We start from the raw sequence: 20,096 nt of genomic DNA on the forward strand, positions 1-20,096 counted from the left end.
AAAATTTCATATCGCTTACTTTGTAACTCCGCAGTTAATAGAAGTCACATTTCCATTAGCTCTCTGCCTTCATGGTTCATGGGTCAAAATTTCCCCAGCCAGGATAGAAAATGTTTTTAAATTGAGACAGCGCCTTTATAGACTCCTCTGTGTTAGAAGACTGCAGGAAACACACTGCATGAGCACTACACTTCATCATCACACACACACACATAAGCGTTCATACAGATACGTGCAAATATTAGGGGTGCAACGATACACAAAATTCACGGTTCGGTTCGATACTTTGGTGTCACGGTTCGATATTTTTTTGATACAAAAAAAATGTTCATGCCTTTTTAATTTGTCATTTATTAAAATTATAAATATATATTTTAACTCTAAAGTACAGTTTTTAAATTTAATGTTGCTGAAACAACAAAATAAAAAAAATAAATCTATCTGATCGAGAAATCACTCATCTTTGGAAAAGAGAGTTCATTACAGAGAAATGGCTCTTTCCAAAATAAAAGCTATACTATACACTTCTTCTGGGCTATATATATATATATCAGGTCCCCATAAGGAGAATCATGTGCTAACGGCTGTCTAAATGACTCGGCTAAAGTTTGTAGCATGCGTGCTTGTTGTTTTTGTCTGCTTCCACTTGTCTTTGCACTAGGATGATGTCGGAGTAAATGTGCAGTCATATTCATTGTGTTCCCACTAGTGCTGTCAGCGTTAATCTGAAATGACGTTAACGCCACAACACGGCAAATCTCTGTTAACGAGCTACCGCGGATCGCCCCGTGCGTGGGGCTGGACGGCCAACACGTTAATGAGCTAACTGCGCTAACGCACTAGTTCCCACCAATGTAACTGAGCATTGCGTGGCACATCCGACATACTGTTTTACTTTAGTCCATGACGCGCTTACCTTCAGGGTCATACGTCACATGAAAACCAAAATAGTTCCAAAGGCCAGATCTGAATGAGGGTGGGGGAGGTTCAATTTGCCATGTTGCAACGAGCTTAGCTTCTGTCTTGCTAGCTTGCCCTGCGCTCAGTGAATCTGCGTTCGACTACTCCGCCTAGGCTGCACTGTCGAGCGCAGATCCACTGAGCGCTCAACACAGACAGCATCGTCAGAAGGAAAGTTGATAAAATAAATTAAAAATTTTGTATTGTTCGACACATATGCGTACCAAACCGAAACGCACTGTATCGAACAGTTCAATATCGATACGAGTATTGTTGCACCCTTAGCAAATATGATTCTAAAATCATGAAAAATCTACTACATTTCATAGGCGTAAAGACTGCCATGAGTTATACATAGAAAAAAAGAAAGAAACAGAAAAAAACTGATTTAAAAACATACCAAAAAGTCCAGTATTGACATAACATAAAAATCTGGACCTCATACTTATGAAAGCTAGGACGCATATGATGCAGAAATGAAGAGGGTAAGCAGCAGCCAGGCGCTGCTAATCAAATGCAACTGATTAACTGATCATCAGCAAGTGTGACCAGAAGACTGCACAGGCCTCAGTGAGGACGTTAAATGATAACGTTCATGTACAGTCTGTATGGAAGTATGGCTTGTTTGGAAGGACTGCTAGGAAAAAGCCCCTTTTTCTGTTTAAAAAACACAAACATGGCCCCACTGGAGACATTTGGCCATAATGCAAAACACCACATCTGGCAAAAGCCAAACACAGCATATCCGCCAAACACCTCATGCCAACTGTCAGCAGTATTGAAGGGGTATTGATTTTGACTTGTTTTGCAACCGCTGGTCCTGGCCACCTTGCAGTCATTGAGTCCACCATGAACATCTCTGTGTACCAAGGTAATCTAGAGCCAAATGTGAGGCCATCTGTCTGACAGCTGAAGCTCGGCTGATACTGGCTCACCAAATCTCCAACTGGATGGCTGAAAAAGAAAAGAATCACAGTGTTGTGATGCTCCAGACCTCAGCCTGACTGAAATGTAGTGCTGGGACCTTAAGAGAGCTGTGTATACATGGATTTTCCCAAACGTGAATGAACTACAGCAACACTGTCAAGAAGAGTGAGCTAAAACTCCTCCACAACGATGCGAGAGACTGATAAAGTCATACAGAAAATATTACTTCAAGTTATTGCTGTTAAAGGCGGTTCTAGAAGCTATTAAATCACGGGGAATACTTTGTTTCTCAGAAGACTGCAGAGAGTCCTTTGAAAATGTTTTCTTTCATATAAGTGCATGTGGTAAGACCTGTTCCTCTTTAATCCAATGCATCACATAAAGCAGAGTGAGCTGTGTTTGAGTCATGGTCTGTGCACAAGAGCTCTAAATTTGGTTGTAATTTTAAATTACAGCAATCAAACCTAAAATAGGGCACAGTGAGAATTTTGTTGTTGTTGTTTTCAAAAAGAAACTTAAGAACTAGTTACATATAGCAGTTTATGAATGCAGAACGCTAATTAAAAGGCAAATTATCATCAACTCATAGCCAAACTGCATTTTGGATCATCTATTCCCTGATTTCTTCATCCCTCCCCCCAAAAATAAATAATAAATCAAAGAACCAAAGCAGAAAAGAGCTGTTTGTAACCACCACTCAAATTTTTCACACACTGCAGTTTTCAATTAAATATTTTACCTGAAATCTTTTTTTTTTTAGCAGTTTCTTAACCTTGTGATTTTTACAAACTAACAAACAACACATGAAAAATTTACTTCCTGAGCCAAGGACAACCGGAAACGGGGGGAAGAATTAAACAATAATAGGAGGGAGAAGAGAAAGAAAGAGGCGACATGCTCTAGCAGTGGTTGCTGCTTTCGTAAACCGTTCTGCTGCCATGTTTGTTTACTTTCTCCCTGGTGTGAACATCTATGCATGGCTGCAGCCATCACATCTACACATGTCACCCGTCTGCACGATCACACAACGCTCTGCACAGACGCACTCGCTCCTGCATATTCCTAAGCCTTCCTGCACTCATACTTATGCTCTCACAATACAGCCCTTCAAGCCACATCTTAACCTAGTTCTTCGCATAAATCCCACTTGTAAGATCTCATGCACTTCACAAACAATGCACAGCATCTCTTAGATTTCAGCCCAATGTGAACTCGTACTCCAGTATTTATTTATTTATTTTACACGAGATATGATTTGACCTACTTCTGACAGATTGCCTGAGCCTGACAAGCATGCAGTTTAAGTTAAATCACGTGGTCGACGAATCGGACTTTGGAAGAATGATAAGGATGTTTTCAATTTGCATGTATATATTTGCAGATTTGTTGTACTGAATTTATGTAACGTGTCAGCTGATCTTTCACTGGTGCACAGGAAACGGTGCACATTTTGCACGTGTGCACTAATAATCACAATTCACTAACTACTGCGATGAGAGCGAGGCTTAACCAAAAGCAAATTTCTCACTGTTATAAACAGCGACACAAATAAAGATGGACAAATACGTCAGTTGCGTATTTGCATTCACTCTCTCTCACTCTCTCTCGCTCGCTGTTGTGTAACCGCTGACGTACTGGTGATCCGTGAAAAAGTGGGAATCAGTTTTGCTCGGTTGATCCCAGAGGTCAGCAGCAGGGAGAGACAGAGAGGAAAGCAAAGAGAAGGTGGGAAAGGCTACCAAATATCGTAATGACATCAGTGAGTTAGAAGTTTGCACTGTAGCTGATTTTTTTTACTTTTGCCCAACGTCTGGGGGAACTGGAGATGCAGGAAATGGAAAAATAGGGCGAGAGAGGAGAAATAAAACGACAAGAGGATGATTTAAACTAAATGGAAAACAAAAGGCCAAAGTAGCAGAGTGAAACAAGAGTATGAGAGAAATGAAGGAAATGGCAAAGCATAGAAAACGAAATGTGGAGAGAAATGGGAGAAAACATGCAACGGAAATTAGAAGGCACAATCAATGCTCTCAGATTGTAGAAACAAATCTTTTAATGCCTTTGATCCTTGAACAGAATTTGCTTGTTGCTTCCACTTTCAGTCGGAGTTTCGAGCCATTTATGTTACGACTCCCAGATATTTTTTTGGTTTTAGCCCAGCCAATCAGCCTCTTTTAGAAACAATGAGCTGCAGGAGGAAAGCCACAGGTATAGAAGAGAAGGTCTCCATTTACTACTCATATTTCCTGACTGCTTTGAGGAGCAGCCGGTCAGTGCTGAAATTTAATTGGACCAGTGGCCTCAATTTGTAGCAACTTTGAAACCCACCTTGAGGGTTGTGGTGTAGTTTTGGATTGAGTAATGAGGATGGGCGAAGTTAAACTCAATTTCAGGGTGAGCGTCTGTCCGTAAATAGCTATTTATCAACAGAACAGCCAACGCACGCCAAGGCCAATAAGTGACAGCTGGTGCTCTGAATGCAGCGTCTGAAGCATGACAGGAAAACTCCCAGCCGTTGTCTATGCGGCATGGATGGGAATGAACCAGGCCTCCGATGACATGCATTGCCTGTTGGTGCCATGCATTACAAAGGACAAGAAAGGACAAGTGTTTCATTTCAAACGTGCCATCAGTCAGTAAAGGACTGGGTAAAGTGAGGTCAAGTTTTCTGCCTTACTTTTTTTAGAAGCAGAAAATCAATTTAATGTCAATTTGCTTCAGTAAAATATAGCATTCAGGGATATCCTCAGAGTTTTCTCCTAGCTCCCCAAAGTGTTTCCCTAAAAAGGACTGTAAAATACAATGCACGTTTTGAATTATTTGTCCAAAACTTGAGCTTTGATATTTCACAAGGGGAAAAATTAATCCAACACATTTTTAGAGAATGTAACCCCCCTCGGTCTCTACGTCCGGTGCTGTATGAGTAAAACTCTCTGGACTCGAGATGGGTAGAGCTCAGGCGTGGTTTATTCCCCTTTTTGTGGGTCTCTGCAATAACATGGGACATGAATAACCATGGGTTTCCAGCAATAGGATTCCGCCCAAACACAGCAAAAGCTTCATTGCTACTAACGGATAAGCTTAGGGAAAGCCCGTTTACCAGTAGCAGACTTCCGCTGTGGATTTTCAAAATAAAGTTTCAAAATAAACCCATGGTTGCGATCCCAAGTTTAACAGGAATTTAACAACAACAAAACCATATTCATTATTTTACATCGTTACAAGAGCAAACACAAAATATGTTTTAATTTTAATGGAAAACCCTCGTCTAAACTTTCATCTCAACAGTCCACAGATAGACCGCTAAGAAGGATATCGATCATTGACAGAAAATCAGATTTATCTACAGACTCCAAGTGGACTGGTTCTTATGCTCCCATTGAACAACATTCTCGGGGGTTTAATAATCGCCGTAGTTGGCCAACTTTACCAACTGCAGTAGTTTGGATTGTAAGTTACAGTCATGTTAAACAGGATGTTGTCCAGTGACTCCTGTCCTGTGAAAAACTAAGTAGATCCATCAGTCAGTGTCTTGTAGAACCACTTTTAGCAGCAATAACTTGAAGTAACTGTTTCCTGTTTGACTATCACTGGAGGAATGTTGGTCCACTCTTCTGTATAACGTTCCTTCACCTCCTGCACTTGAAGGTTGTAGATATTCATCTATGCAGAATTCTCTTAAGGTCCCAGTTTAGCGTTTTAATCAGTTTGAGGTCTGGACTTCGACTGAGCCATTACAACATTTTGACTCTTTTCTTTTTTGTCATTTCAATCATTTTCAGCCAATATTTTATATTTATCATTTGAGAACTGCTGGTCTCCTCCTGGCAATCTTTCCAAACAAGTCACTTGTTCAGTCTTTTCGTTGTATTGCCTTAACGTTTAACAGTAAACATGCTAAGTGAGGTGTGTAGAGACTGAAACGTGGCTCTTTGTTTTGTTTTTTACAGTTTCTCTGAGCATTGCACAGTACAGTTTCGAGTTATATTTGCTGGCATGTCATTTCTGGGAAGACTGTGGCACTGAAGTTACACACTTGCTCCATGCTCCAGACCAGCAAACTGCTAGATTTTTTGCTAATGATCATTTGATTAAGTAGATTTGATTAGCAGTACCTGGCTGCTCCTTACCCTTCTCATTCCTATGGAAGCAGCAAGAGTGCAGAGTCCAGTGAAAAACTTTCTTTTTCACATAAGCGAGACTTAGTTTCTCTTTTAATTGAAGTAGTTATTAAATGAGTTCACTCTTCTTTTATTTGGTTTTTACTTATATCTTATGTAATTTTATTTTACAGTTCCAATGTACAGCACTTTGTGTCAGCTGTGGTTGTTTTAAAGTGCTTTATAAATAAAGTTGATGATGATGATGATGACATGATTGTATTTTTAAAGATGTAAAACAGTATTTATCACTTCGCATTATTTAAAAGTATTACGCTAACTACATCAGAATAATCTTTCCTGTTTAACGCTGACAAATGTGAGTGTGACGATATCGATAGTAGCTTTAATATAAACATAAATGACTCAAGCTTCCACCAGTAAAAGCAGCTGTGGTTAAAGTGCCTTTTTTATGAAAACAGTTATTGTTAATGTCATTCCCTAATAGCACTTATACTGGGATAATTAATTCATATAGTTCTCGATTTGGGAATTACATGAATAAGAGCAGGTGCATGTTAGCCCATTGGTTCCATGTCTGCTGTTATTATTTCAGCATGAAATTTATTGCAAACGTACAACTTAAGTTGTGCCGACATTACCCTCAGATCGACACTCCCTTGCGTCACAGGTTGCGGCTTGCAGCGGCTTACTTAGCCACAGCCTGCTAGCCTTATTGCCCCTCATACTTAACCAGCACTGATTCAGGTGACAGCAATTGAGAGCTGATGCTGGAGCCAGTGAAGTCCGGCACTCAGTGGCAGCTCATGACTTGTCTCAAAACACCTTAACTCGCTTACCCACAACATCCTGACACAAATTATATGTCACTCACAAATTTTCAAGCATCAACACACATCAACCACTCAGAAGAGGAGAAATGTAATCATTCCTTGGATTGACATATCAAGTAATGCAACACAACACAGCAATAGAAAAAAAACACATACACTGCAAATTTGTTCTGAAGCAAAAATACAATCGTTTTTCTGCCCTTTAACGTTTAAAATAAATCTTACATGAGTGCTGAAGGTATAGTTACAGTATTTTCTGAAACCACTGCGACTACTAGAGCACTCTGGTGTAGTACTGTCCAAGTCCGGCGACCAAACCAAAAAGCTAAGAGGCGTATGGACACAGCTCTTCATAAATGCCACTGAAGCCTGGCAGCATCTGTGGGCAGCAGTAAGCACTCCCATCTTAAGCCTGACTGTGATTTGAGACACGTGACGCCCACATGACTTTGAAGTAGAGAAACAGAAGAGAAAGCTAAGAGGAAGACGAGGAGAGCAAAAGTGAGAAAGGCTAGGATACCGAGGCAGACAGAGATGAATGGGGTGGGACAAAGGCAGAGAGGCCAACTGAGAAAGAAGGAATCAAGTAAACGGTGACGTGCAGGGAGAGAGCGTACATACAGAGGAGACAAACAGAATGAGTGCCGCAGAAGCAGAAAGCAAAATCTTGTCAGTTGGAAGTCTGCGGCAGGACTTTGAGGGGATAATTAGGGAGAGTGACTCCAGAAGTGGAGAATAAGTTCTCAGTCCTAAGCCTTCATGCTGAGGGATTAGACTTGGGCTGAACTCCTTTCTCTCGCTCTCCCGCTCTCCAAGGACTAACTGCTCTCTAAAGTGGACCGCTGACAACTTGGCAATGGGGACAAGCTACTGTAGCTGTGCCTGCGCTCTGTCCATACTGTTCCATTACAGAAAAAGCCAGTAGCCTTTTCAGGATCATTCACAGTACTGGGAGTGCAATTATAGAAAAAGAAATCTGGCACATTTCAGTTCTGTCCAATAGCCTGTAGTAATGTCGGATGTATTATTATCACCTTTGGATTGCCATCCATCCATTTTCTGCCACTTACCAAGGTCCAGGGTCACAGGGGCAGCAGTGTAAGCAGAAATGCACAGACCTCCCTCTCCCCAGCTACCTCCTTCAGCTCTTCAGGCACCAAGACATTCCCAAGCCGGCCAAGAGATGTAATCTCTGCAGCATGTCCTGGCTCTGCCTCAGTTCCTTCTCCTCGTGCGAGATGCCTACAACACCAGCTCCTGAGAGACACCTGGTTAGATGCCTGAACCACATCAACCCGCTGCGTTCGATGTGGAGAGCTAAAGGCTCGACTCTGAGTCCCTCCCAAACACTTAGCTCTTTACCCTGTCCATATAGGTTGAAGCCCAGCCACCCTTCAGAGGAAGCTCAGTTCAGTGACTTGGATCCGTGATCTTCTTCTTTCGGTCTCTACCCAGAGATCACGACTACAGGTGTGTGTAGGAAAGTAGATCAACCGGTAAATCGACAGCTTAGTTTTCACCATCAGCTCAACTCACCACAACACACCAGTACAAAGTCTACATCACTGCTGACCCCACACCAATCCATCTCTCCATTCTCCCCTCAATTGTCCTCCAACTAGAACAGTAACTCGTGCCTGACCTCAAAGTTAGCACTTCAAAGTTCCTGGACGTTGAAGTGCTAATTCTTACTCCAGCTGCTGCAAACTCAAGCATCAATTTCCCAAGTACGAGCTGGAGGTCACTGCCCAGTGAAACAACAAAATAATAGACCTCTCTGCATTGAATCATATCTGTTATTAATCTCTGTCTCTCTTCCACAGCATGTCTTTATCCTGTCTTCCTTCTCTCACCCCAACCAATCACAGCAGATGGCCCCGCCCCTCCCTGAGCCTGGTTCTGCTGGAGGTTTCTTCCTGTTAAAAGGGAGGTTTTCCTTCCCACTGTCGCCAAAGTGCTGCTCATAGGGGGTCATATGATTGTTGGGTTTTTCTCTGTATCTATGAAGCGCCTTGAGGCGACTTTTGTTGTGATTTGGCGCTATATAAATAAAATTGAATTGAATTGAATTGAACAAAACCACATCATCCCCATAAAGGTGAGATGAGCTCATAAGGTCACTGTATCAGACAACTTCCACCTTTTGACTATGTGTGAAGATAATCAACTTTACATTGCATTTATTACAAACTGTGAAAATATTCTGTCTCTCTTAAGTGTGTGCCTGGATTCGAATACAATTCATTTGGGCTTTAACATTCTTAAAACTCAGAGAAAAGCCAGGTAGTGAAATGTGCAATCTGCCTTGCAGTCTCATCTCTGATATTGATACTGTTACCACCAGATGAACACCAGATGTCTGGATGGAGGCACACCTCTCATGAGACATAGGGGAAAAAATCATCATGTAAAAGGGAACTGAATGTACTTAGTGGTTGTTCTCTGTTAAAAATAGGATCTTGTGGAATAATTACCATTAAGGGTATAACTTTTGTTCATTGTACAGCTAAGCGTTAAAGTAACACAGTAGAAAATAACCCTTGTTTCAACGTGTTAATAAACATAGCACACATTCAATCTGTGATTGACATTAACACCTGAAGTGTTGATGTGATACATGTAGCAGCTGATGCGTCTGGCAGCTGAAGCACAGTTACTATCTACAGATAACCAAACTCAAAATATTGAAACCAACAATGAACATTATGGCGTCTCCTTTGAGTCATCATAAGCTCATTATCTGGATGACATAAAAGTATGACTGAAATTGAATTGTTATAAATGCTGCCCTATTTTCCATCTCCCAAAGACAAAATAGGTTAAATTCAGTAATAAAGTTGCTCATAAGAATAAATCTTCACCACATATTTACATTAATTAGATAAACGAGGCACTCAAATCTGAAAATATCTGTAGCCTGAAGTTCAGCATTTTGCTAACTAGAGCAATGCTACTAACTGGAGCACAGTCCACTGCCATAGCTTATAGAAAAGTTTGCCATGTCAACTTATGCTATGCATCAAAAAGTTGCATCTCTGAGCCAAGAACAATGGGGTTCTCTTGGATTGCAAGAGACTAAAACTTTCCCTGTAGATGGCTTAACGGTTACGTGTAATATCAGCCCCAGATCTGAGTAGAGGGATGACAAGGTGCTCCACATTTTTCATTACAAATATATAATCTTGCAACACTGACACTCTCGCCTGGCCCTTTGGCTGCAGCTATCATTTTTCTTTTTTCCTCCTTTTTTTCCTGTGGTGGACTCGGGTCTTTTGTGTAGTCTATTTTCCCCAGCCTCCTGTTTACTGTGCCCTTTGACCGCTGTGCCATTTACAGCACACACACACACACACACACTACTGCAGAGACATGGATCTAATAACACTGGGACCGTGGCATGTCCTCATTCTACTCATCACAGTGTAATGTGAACACTGGCTTGGCTGCTGTCTCTGTTTTGTATCATGTTTAAGCATTCCTTGATTAAAAGGCTACATATTGATTAATATGTCACACAAGTCTAGAGATAATAGTCCCACTTACACCTATTAGTAACTTTAAATCATCAGTCCATCTGACTGACATGCCCTCAGATTGTGGGAGGAAAATAAAATCCCCATGGGAGTTGCATAGAAAGTCCCGTGTATCATATCTGGCTCCTTCTGTTGTGCAACAGAGCTTTAGGATTTCTACATAGACATTACAACCTATTTTGCTTAAGTGATATAAATGCAGGGGAATTCAGTTTTAGCCCATACACAGGGAAAAGTCAGTCTGATAGGCAATGGGTAAATCAAACACATTACAGTGAAGCTTCATTGTAATTCCATCTGTGTAAAAAGTCAGCAGATACATTACTGTCCCGGGAAATTGGTGATATTGAACTGCTCACATAGAGTCACATCAAAACAATGACTACCCAATCAGAACTGCTATTTAGACACTGCAGGCAGTAGACGTCTTCCCATAAAACTTATGAGTCTGTGGTCTGGGAGAGTCTGTAACTCTGTGTCTGCAAAATACAGGATATAATGACCAATTCTGGGCAATTAATTATATAGTTACTTCTTCAAAAATGTAACTGAGTTATGCAAACAACAAAGTTTTTTGCAGCTGTTTACCTAAATGCAGCCAAGGTGTTTTTTTAAATAAACATTTCAAACTATTTACAGAACAATCAGCTGTTCTGCATCAAATCTGATGCCACACAAATTATTTGTGCCACTCCAAAAAATAATTTCTGTCCACTATGAGATGAAGGAGAACAACAGCCTGATACCTGCAGGCCTGACAGCAGCAGATGTATCACTGCTGTAACACCTGTAACATTCAGCAGTCGCCTCATTGTTCTGACACACACAACAAAACTATTGACTACACTACACACTAACTACACACTAACTACACAACATTTGTGCTAAACGTCGCAAATCTCTCACATCTCAAAACACCACCGTCACTCCTAAAACTTCCCCCTTTCTAAACAACTAAATGCCATGTTACCATATCATTTTTTGATTGGTCGACATGGTACATTTTTCGACCAATAGGAAAGGGTGGGTTTTTTTGGTTTCGTCTTTGCTCACAGGCTTTCGAGCGTTTTCCTTATAAAACGCAGTTTTTACCGTTTCTTCCTGCAGTAAATATAAACAACGACAGTCTTCAGGAAGAAAACCAAACATTGCAGATATTTTTATCATAACTCTGGTTTTACGTGGCCGATCAACCCAAAATCAAAACTGGTATAAAGTCCAAATTTTTCCCCTCAATTGTTCCGTCTGTCCTGCTCACATCTCCAATGGTTGTACATGTTGTCATTAACGTGGCTTCACTCCACATCAGCCACGCCGCTTTGCTCGCTAAAACACCGGTGTCGGCACATAAGGACGCTGTCATAGCCTGTCAACGACTTTGATTAGCTGCATATATACGAATGTGAATCACATTATGGGCTGGACTATTGGATAAGGTGGCATCGTTCTAATCCCATACAGGAGCAGCCAGTCACTGACTAACACTGCAAAACAGAATTGTTAAAGTATTAATTTTAATTTCAATTCAGGTTAGATTTTTTTTTGTGTGCAACGCAGATTTTCTGTGCACAGAGACCGTGGCAGCAGTGCGCAATTTAGAGGGAACATTGGTCCTGAGTCTGGTGACCCAGTGTTTATGTTTTAATTATTTTATATATTGTAATTTATTAGTTTTCTCATTGTTCTGTCTTTTGTCATTTCTAGCTCTATAGCTCTTCAGTGTTTTGTGGTTTCTAGTTCTGGGGTGTTGTTTCTGTGCCCCCCATGTTTAGTGTAGGTTTAGTTCTGTCTTCATGTTTATTTTCATGTTCCCCAGTCAGTCGTGTCTCATGTCGCAGTTCTCTTCTCCTTTCCTTCTGCTCCTGATGTTTCAGTGTCAAGTCCGTGTCTCTGTGCCTGTCTTGTGTTTCCTGTTTTACTTTGATAGTCCTATGTCAGCGCATTCAGTTTTGCTTCCTCCTCATCTCGTGATATCTGATTAGTCCCAGCTCTGATTCCCTCCTGTTTCAAATTCCCTCGTTAGTCCCTTGTGTATGTAAGCCCTTTGTTTCCCTCTCTCTGTTGTTGTGTCATCCCCTCACCGTGCTGTGTGTTTCTTCCATGCTTCTGGTAATATTCTGGTTCTCTGTTTCCTGGTTTTGTTTTTCTAGTTTAGTTTTCTTGTATTACACGTTTCTCCAGCAATAAAGCTGCCATTTTGAGTTTACTCCTTCGTGAACGAGTCCTGCGTTTGGGTCCTTCCTCCTGCCTGCCACAGCACACCCCTTGACATAAAAAATGGACAAATGTTCGACAATATGGGGAAAAAACTGCATCCAAAACTATAAAACAACCTTAGAAAAATGTTCCTCAACGTGAAATTGCAACGACTTTGACTATATCACCGTATACAGAACATAATTTAATCAAAAGGTTCAGAAATTCTGGAGGAATCTCTGTTCACAGTGGACAGTAATTACCAATGTTAGATGCTTATTATCTTTGGGCAGTCAGACTGCACTGTATAGATAACAGGGAGGATTCTGTCCTGGAAATCTCTGCATTGGCTCAGACAAACTTTCACTATCTGTCAGCTCAGTTGAACAAACTATGGATTTCTGAGGGGTTTTTTTTATTATTTATTTTTTTATTTTACAGAGTGTCCTAACTTTATTGGAATTGGGTTTTTTAAAGATGTGATGGAAGTTGCAGAACTATCAACTCTGTATCAAAACAGTGGGCGGTATGGAGTTTACTGTGGCCCAATCAGACAAAAGCAAAATATAAGTGATGGTATATAGTGTGTTTGACTGCTTACTACATAGAGCAGAAACCCAGCATCGTATCCAAGACCAAGGAAATCACTAGATTGCATCACTTTGTAAGATTGCAGATTGTTCACATCCACTGTGTAACATTTTTCCACCGTGTGAAAACCAATCCTGACCGCTATCAGAGTTCAGGAGACAGACTGAACTGATGGATCTGAGGACGTTTGTGTCAAGTTTGTCAAAGTTTCATCCAGAAAGCCTTTTTCAGGTAGGATGCTGTATTTTTGCCTACTGCCTTTAGGAACACGTAGCCTCAGACTGATTATATGATACATGAAGCCAAGGGTAAATATAAAGGGTCTCAGTATAGTACATATACTGTTAAAAGGGTGGATGCTCATATTGAAGATGGCACACAGCTGTGTTTGTGTGTGCTGTCTGCGAGCAGAGGCTTTGAGGGAGAGGAACTAAAACAGAGGGTGAACTGTGGGACTGCACAAAAACCCAGTGAAAGAGAAATGAGGATTATTTTTGAACTGTTAACCATGCAAAGCTACAAACGAAAATTTGAAGGTGCAAATGAGCAAAATAGCTCTTCTTTCAGATCCTTTTTACAAGACTCTCTTTATGAAATTTGAACACGAAGCCGTGTTAATTACAAGGAGCTACCGTTAGCTTAATTAGCCAAGCAGTGCTGATCAAATCTACTAAGCTGATCAAATTGCCTGCAGTCATTTCAGTCAGTAAATTGAATGACTGCAGGCTAAAAATGAGAAAACCTGCTGTTGCTTACCTCTGCTGAAAGCAAGGAGTGACTGATTCCAAAATAACTCAAAGTTTCAAGTGTCAAAGTCGCCCCCGTTATTAGAGCAAACAGCGATATGCAACGTGCAAGAACAGAAAGACTGATAAGGTTTGTCAACAGCAGCTAAGAAGGCGGGCTCACAATCAATCAAACCGATCCACTGTCGTGAACATGGGACACTTGTGCACATGACTACATCTCATGCAAGTTACTTTAAATGAGAAAATATGTTATTTTCATTAAAACGGATATCAATCAAGATGACGCTGAGAAGCGCACATACAGGACATCCTGTAAAAACGCACAAACACACACAACTAACGAAAACAGGCCACGTGGCTTTGATCAGTGTAGAATGAGAATATTGTCTGCACAATTGCACTACACAGAGGTTGCTTCTATGGCCTCATTTAAATGAAGTTAAATGTTAGGTCAAATTCACCAATTACTCTTTTTTTTCCGGGACACAGAACTGTCACCACACAGGCGTCTTCACACAGACAGGCTATTATTAATATTTACTGCTTGCTAACACAATGATTAATCCGTTTTTTCTCATCATTTATATTTAACGTGATAATTAAAAGAGACTCATTTAGTATGTGATACCGACACTGTGTTTCTTTCCACGCTCTCTCATCTCTCCACTCACTCATTCATCGTTCACACAACGATAACTGTGGCCGCTGTTAGCTGGAGAGCATCAGGTCATGTGACTTTCCTGGCTCCCTCCCACGATGAGCAAATGAATATGTTAAATAATCACTCAAAGTGAATTAAAAATAAGCGGCGGTGAAAATTCAGCCCATAAATGTAAACACACAGAGAGAGCTCTCGCAGCTTAGATGAAAGAAAAGTAGGGAAAAAAGGATTTGCTGTACCTTTGCTTCTACCTAGAGGAGAAAGGATCCGTAGAGATAAAAGAAGGAAGAGTGTCATCCAAGGCAGAGCACCAGAAAAAGACAACAAAAAGTAGGTTTAAGCTATTGTTAGTCTACATAAAGCCTGTGACACTTGCATGCAACATGTCGACAATCATGCAAATTGTGCAGTAATGGGAGAAGCGCACACGGGCAGCACACAACCGACACTTCAAAATCTCAACAATTCTTTTTCCAGTTTTCATTTTGTTTACGCTGTTGTGTGTTGTTTTGATAGAGTTGAGGTCTACGGCTTCGCTGGCTATTTGTCGTGGATAGTTTTGGCTGAAGTATATATACAGAACTGTGCAAAAGACATTTCTTTATATTTTTCTAAGTCACTATTTGGGATAACTACCTTTTTTCCTCAAGAGTGTCTAAACTCTCAAAAAAAAGTATGTTTTTCTGACAAACTGCTGCTAATACAGTTAAAAATGGGTTGTTTGCCAAGTTATTCATTATGCCTCACTCACTATGTATTAACAGACCTCTCTGCATTGAATCATATCTGTTATTAACCTCTGTCTCTCTTCCACAGCATGTCTTTATCCTGTCTTCCTTCTCTCACCCCAACCAATCACAGCAGATGGCCCCGCCCCTCTCTGAGCCTGGTTCTGCCGGAGGTTTCTTCCTGTTAAAAGGGAGTTTTTCCTTCCCACTGTTGCCAAAGTGCTGCTCATAGGGGGTCATATGATTGTTGGGTTTTTCTCTGTATCTATGAAGCACCTTGAGGCGACTTTTGTTGTGATTTGGCGCTATATAAATAAAATTGAATTGAATTGAATGTGCAGACACAACACCGGTCAGGAGGTGCTTTTATGTTTGAATGATTCATTCAGGTCCATAGATTTGTTAAGTGGATTAACAAACAAAAAACATTGCTGTGAAAATGCTCAGGTACAAGGACTGGACTGAAACGGGGCGTAAACGCAGCTATTGTCCAAAGAAAGACCTGGAGAACTATTGCTCAAGACTACTTTAACCTCCTAGGACCTGCGTCCACATATGTGGACATCACATTTTGGGTTATTTAGACCAAAATACTCAATTTTGCTCTACAAGGGCCTGATATCCACTTACGAGGACATTATATGCTACTGTTCTATTGAAATTTTAAACAAATATCCTCATATGTGGCATTTTTCTTAGAAACAAAAATTAGGTAAAAAAAAAATCTGGTAATTCTGTTTTTACATTCATCAGGACCCAATCAGCTCAAATATCAAAGAGAAATTAAAAATGCATGCTGTGGAGGAGTTCGGGTCTTAGGAGGTTAAAACAGACAAGTCTGGCTCCTTGGAAGCAAAATATTTAAAAAATGATGGGTGGCTCAAGACTTTTGCACGGTACTGTAAATAAGCCATAGTTTGCTCGCGATAGCTGAGCAAACTCCACCCGGTGAAGATAGAAATCGTCATATGACTGGAAGCCATGGCCAAATGTTGTTTCCAAGAACAAGAACGAACCTTTCTCTGTAATATCGGCTCACAGTTACAGTTCGGTTTAGGTAAGTGAAGGCTGAAAACACTTGGGCACAATTAGAGAAAAGTCACAGTTACTTTATGTCAAACGTAATAACCTTGGACTCCTGGAGAGCTAGATTGAATTTGATTTTGAAATACAGTAAGTCTCAGACTCCCTTTCAACAAGCCAGCGAGATCTGAAAAAAGAAAATCTAAATTGCAGAGTAACTAAGAGCCTGTGAACGCTGATATTTTTAAGCTTATTCCAAAAAAATAAATTCTCAAATGCAGCTTTACTGAATTTGATCCGACAGAAAGGAAGCGGCTCCGTCCATTTTAATCACAGTAATAGTAATTCACATTCCATGAACGTGCCACTTCAGAAATGGGCTCTGCTGTCTTCACCCATCCACCACCCAGACTTCAATATTATCTCACACTGGCAGTGGATGTAGAGTGTAAATTGTGTTGCTGCAGATTCATCAAATATGAATGCAACCCCTGCTACTATTTCTCCTACATGCACCTTACCTTGACACTCGTTGATCCTTATTGTTCCCTTTCACCCCTCTCTATCCCAGATAAGCTTCCTTCTCCTCTGAGCTGTCTCCCCAAATTCCAGTGATTTCCTTATCCACCCCTAACCCCACCCCCGAGCTTCCCTGCTTTTTTCACCCCATCCCCACCATCCCCGCTCCCACACAGTGGACCGTGTCACTGCTTGTTTGCTGTGGAAGTGAGAGTAGTACACAATTATGTAATACACAGAGACCTGGATGAAACGAGGCTGAGGACACACACGGGCACAGCGAGAGAGACAAAGGTGAGATGTGGGACATGCCATGCTGTTGTGCACCCCTCTGCGCCAAACACACACACACGCAGTCATCCCCCCACCCCCACCCCACCTCTCTGCAGTAGCCGCACAGCAACACGCAAATGCAAACGGACAGGTAGTGCAGGCGCACACTGTAAATTTACAGCTCACAACCAACACAGGGGTTAGTGAGCTAAAAAACAAAGAAATAACAGAGATATCTACAAAGAAGGAGGAAAGAGTACCTTGCTCTGCCTTCAGGTGTGCGAGGCCTTGAAGAGAAAAATCAAACAGGAGAACAGAGAGGAAAAATTGAGAAAAACACAACACGCCAATACTACAGTTGTATTGTCACTGTGCATGCTTTGCATAATGGCAAAGAATGGCTATCACACTAAAGGCAAAGCTTCCCCAAGTGCATTCGAAAGCTTTCCACTGAAACAGACAAACGACTTATAGGAGGAACAGTCTGCGTGAATATAAAGTAACTGTGGAGGGTGTTCGCTGAATAAAGGTCAAATCTAAGAGTTAAAACAGAACTTTGCTTGCGTTTTAAAGGTGAATGCATGAATAACTTATAACTGGATGGGACGTGATTGGCTGCAGCAGTTAAACTGAAGCTGTGACCTCATTTGCCTCGAGACTCACCTGGTTTTCTCAGGACTGCTGTGGAAACGTCAGGAAAAGAGAGAGAGAGGAAAGAGAAGCATCGCATTAGCAACACTCTACAAACACTTTTGCATGTTGCATCTACACATGCAAAAAACCCCAAACCCCTGACACACTCGCGATCATGTAAGGAGCAAAGAGGCGCCCTCTTAACATGTCTGATTGTAAACTATTTCAGTGTGAACACCTGTGGAAAGAAAAAGGCATAAAACTGAATCTGTCCCGCCCCCACGGGATCCAGATCGACATTTGTGCAAACAACTCTTCCACATTTCGAATATTGTCGTTGTAGCGTAATATTCCGCATCACACAGAGTCCCCTGAACACGTACGATGATGCATAAATCCACGCTGCGGAGGATTTATGCTGTGAGTTTTATGGATTGCAGGATTGCTTGTTCTCAGACCCATGCCTTTCTCCTCCACCTCCTCTTCTTCGACTTATCGCACGCCCCTTGTGGTTTCTCAGAAGAATGCTCACAGTGGGAATCCCGGTGTAGCTAATAGTGGAGCACGGCAACAACATCGCTCGCAGCAAACATCCTCACCGAGAGCTCACCCGTCAGTGACACCTTGTGGGTCTCAGACATGCCAGTGTGATTTAGGCAACATTACAGATGACTGAGTGGATTCATCATCAGTTGAGTCTGTTATATATTTATTATTCTTCTTTAGTCGCAAACCTGAAGCTCGCATCCTAATAGGAATACTCGCGCTTGTAATCGGTGCCCCCCGAAGAGCATCAAAAGCTGATGCGAGGAAAATTAAACACATCTTAATTAAGACAGACTACATCAGACATTTTAAATATCGGCTCTAACGCGAGGTATCAGATATTAATGTGACTTAGCGATGCGCCTTGATCTCTGCCCAGTCTACAAAGAGGAGTGGCCTGTTTCCCACTACTAGATACATCCAGGGATTTCCGTGTTTCATTTTTTTCCCCACCCGCCTCCCTGACAGCTTTAAGTCCTTGTTTAATGTTCAATTTAACAAACTCAACCCAGGACAGATATATCATTTGAGAGGAGGAGTAGGGAGGCAAATTCTGCAGCAGGGGATGGTGAAGACGAGGTGAAGATTTCCTCCTGTCTCCTTTAGGGAGTCTAAAATGGATGCTGCCTCTCCTCCCACACAAGAAAAATGACATTGGAAGGGGAAAGGGAAGGGCGATGGGTGGAAGTGTGGGAAAGGAGGGTAGAAGCCAGCTGATGGACGACAGCGCTGTTCCAGTTCTCAGGAGATGATCCTGGGGAGGGGGGGGCTTAATGCTTGAATTTATGTGCCTGAATCAGCAGGTACACATATTTTTTTTCCCTGACTGTGCAAATGCTTGTGTCCAGATATCGTGCGTGCGCGTGTGTTAAATGCTCAGTTTCCGTGTAGATAAAACCTTTTCTCTTGTCGCGACGGCGCTCCGAACAAGCCAATGTGCTGTGGAGGACATGTGGTCCGGGCGTAATCCCTGGCTCTATTTTACCAGCAGCTTCACCACTCAAATCCAAGCATAATTTCCAGCATGGGCACTAGACACAAATGCCCCGTGCACTGGCATCAGGCAAGTCCCTGCACCATTTTTTTCTCGCTGACCTACTTTTTATAGTAAGATTATTGTAACTGTCATTTTTTCCATGTCTGTTTATTAATCCCCAAAGCTAAGCCCGAAGGCACCATTTCAGCACTTACTTAACAGTTCGCTCGCCCTAGCCTTCAATTACTAACCTTCCACCGAGTCCCTGCTTGTTTGTTTAAGCAAAAAGGAGGTCCTTAAACTGCTCGTTACAAATGCAGGATGTGGAATCCTGAAAGAGGACATGGATGATTATTTTTACATATTCATTAAACAATCCTGTGCAGCTCTTGACCTTCTGCATACCTTTATGTAACCACAAGGTATTCAAGAGATTTCATAATGTCGCGGCTGCTAAGTTAGCTGAAGTGAAAGAGATTTCACATCCAGATCATTTCTGTTAAAGACAGTGATATTTGCACGAGGAATAGCAGGAGAATAATAAAGACGGCTGTGCTTAAAGAAGCAGTTTAAGAATGATCAACGACAAGGTCAAGTACTAAAGCTACAGCTACAGATCTGCACACCAAGGGCGACGCATGCAGAGAGCGAGTACTGTCTAATTTCACTCCTCATGACGCAGTTAGCCACACTGATACATCCTGATCCACACGGGAGGCGAGACTGAGCATGTGTTTTATGGCCAACTGTTTACGGTGCAAAGCATGGAAGGGCTCGCAGGCGTTCAGAGAACGGAACCATTTCATAATTATCACTGCGGTGAAATG

The 20,096-nt window shown here is 41.6% G+C and overlaps 1 protein-coding gene and 1 long non-coding RNA gene across 2 annotated transcripts in view; one reads left to right on the forward strand and one right to left on the reverse strand.

The window, feature by feature from the left end:
* The window catches only part of LOC146501287 (uncharacterized), a 157,185-nt gene extending 154,304 nt beyond the window's left edge, over positions 1-2,881 (forward strand). Inside the window, exon 2 of the long non-coding RNA XR_014869198.1 lies at positions 555-2,881. This is a non-coding gene — a long non-coding RNA (uncharacterized LOC146501287). The remainder of the gene's footprint in view (positions 1-554) is intronic.
* Positions 1-20,096, reverse strand: part of nrxn3b (neurexin 3b) — a 358,949-nt gene that overhangs the window by 330,224 nt on the left and 8,629 nt on the right. Inside the window, 3 exon segments of the mRNA XM_085132129.1 lie at positions 14,811-14,822; positions 17,375-17,401; positions 17,778-17,795. Of these exon segments, the coding sequence (XP_084988255.1) occupies positions 14,811-14,822; positions 17,375-17,401; positions 17,778-17,795 (57 nt within the window).

The sequence above is a fragment of the Neolamprologus multifasciatus genome, chromosome 15, assembly GCF_963576455.1.
Source record: "Neolamprologus multifasciatus chromosome 15, fNeoMul1.2, whole genome shotgun sequence".
NCBI lineage: Eukaryota > Metazoa > Chordata > Actinopteri > Cichliformes > Cichlidae > Neolamprologus > Neolamprologus multifasciatus.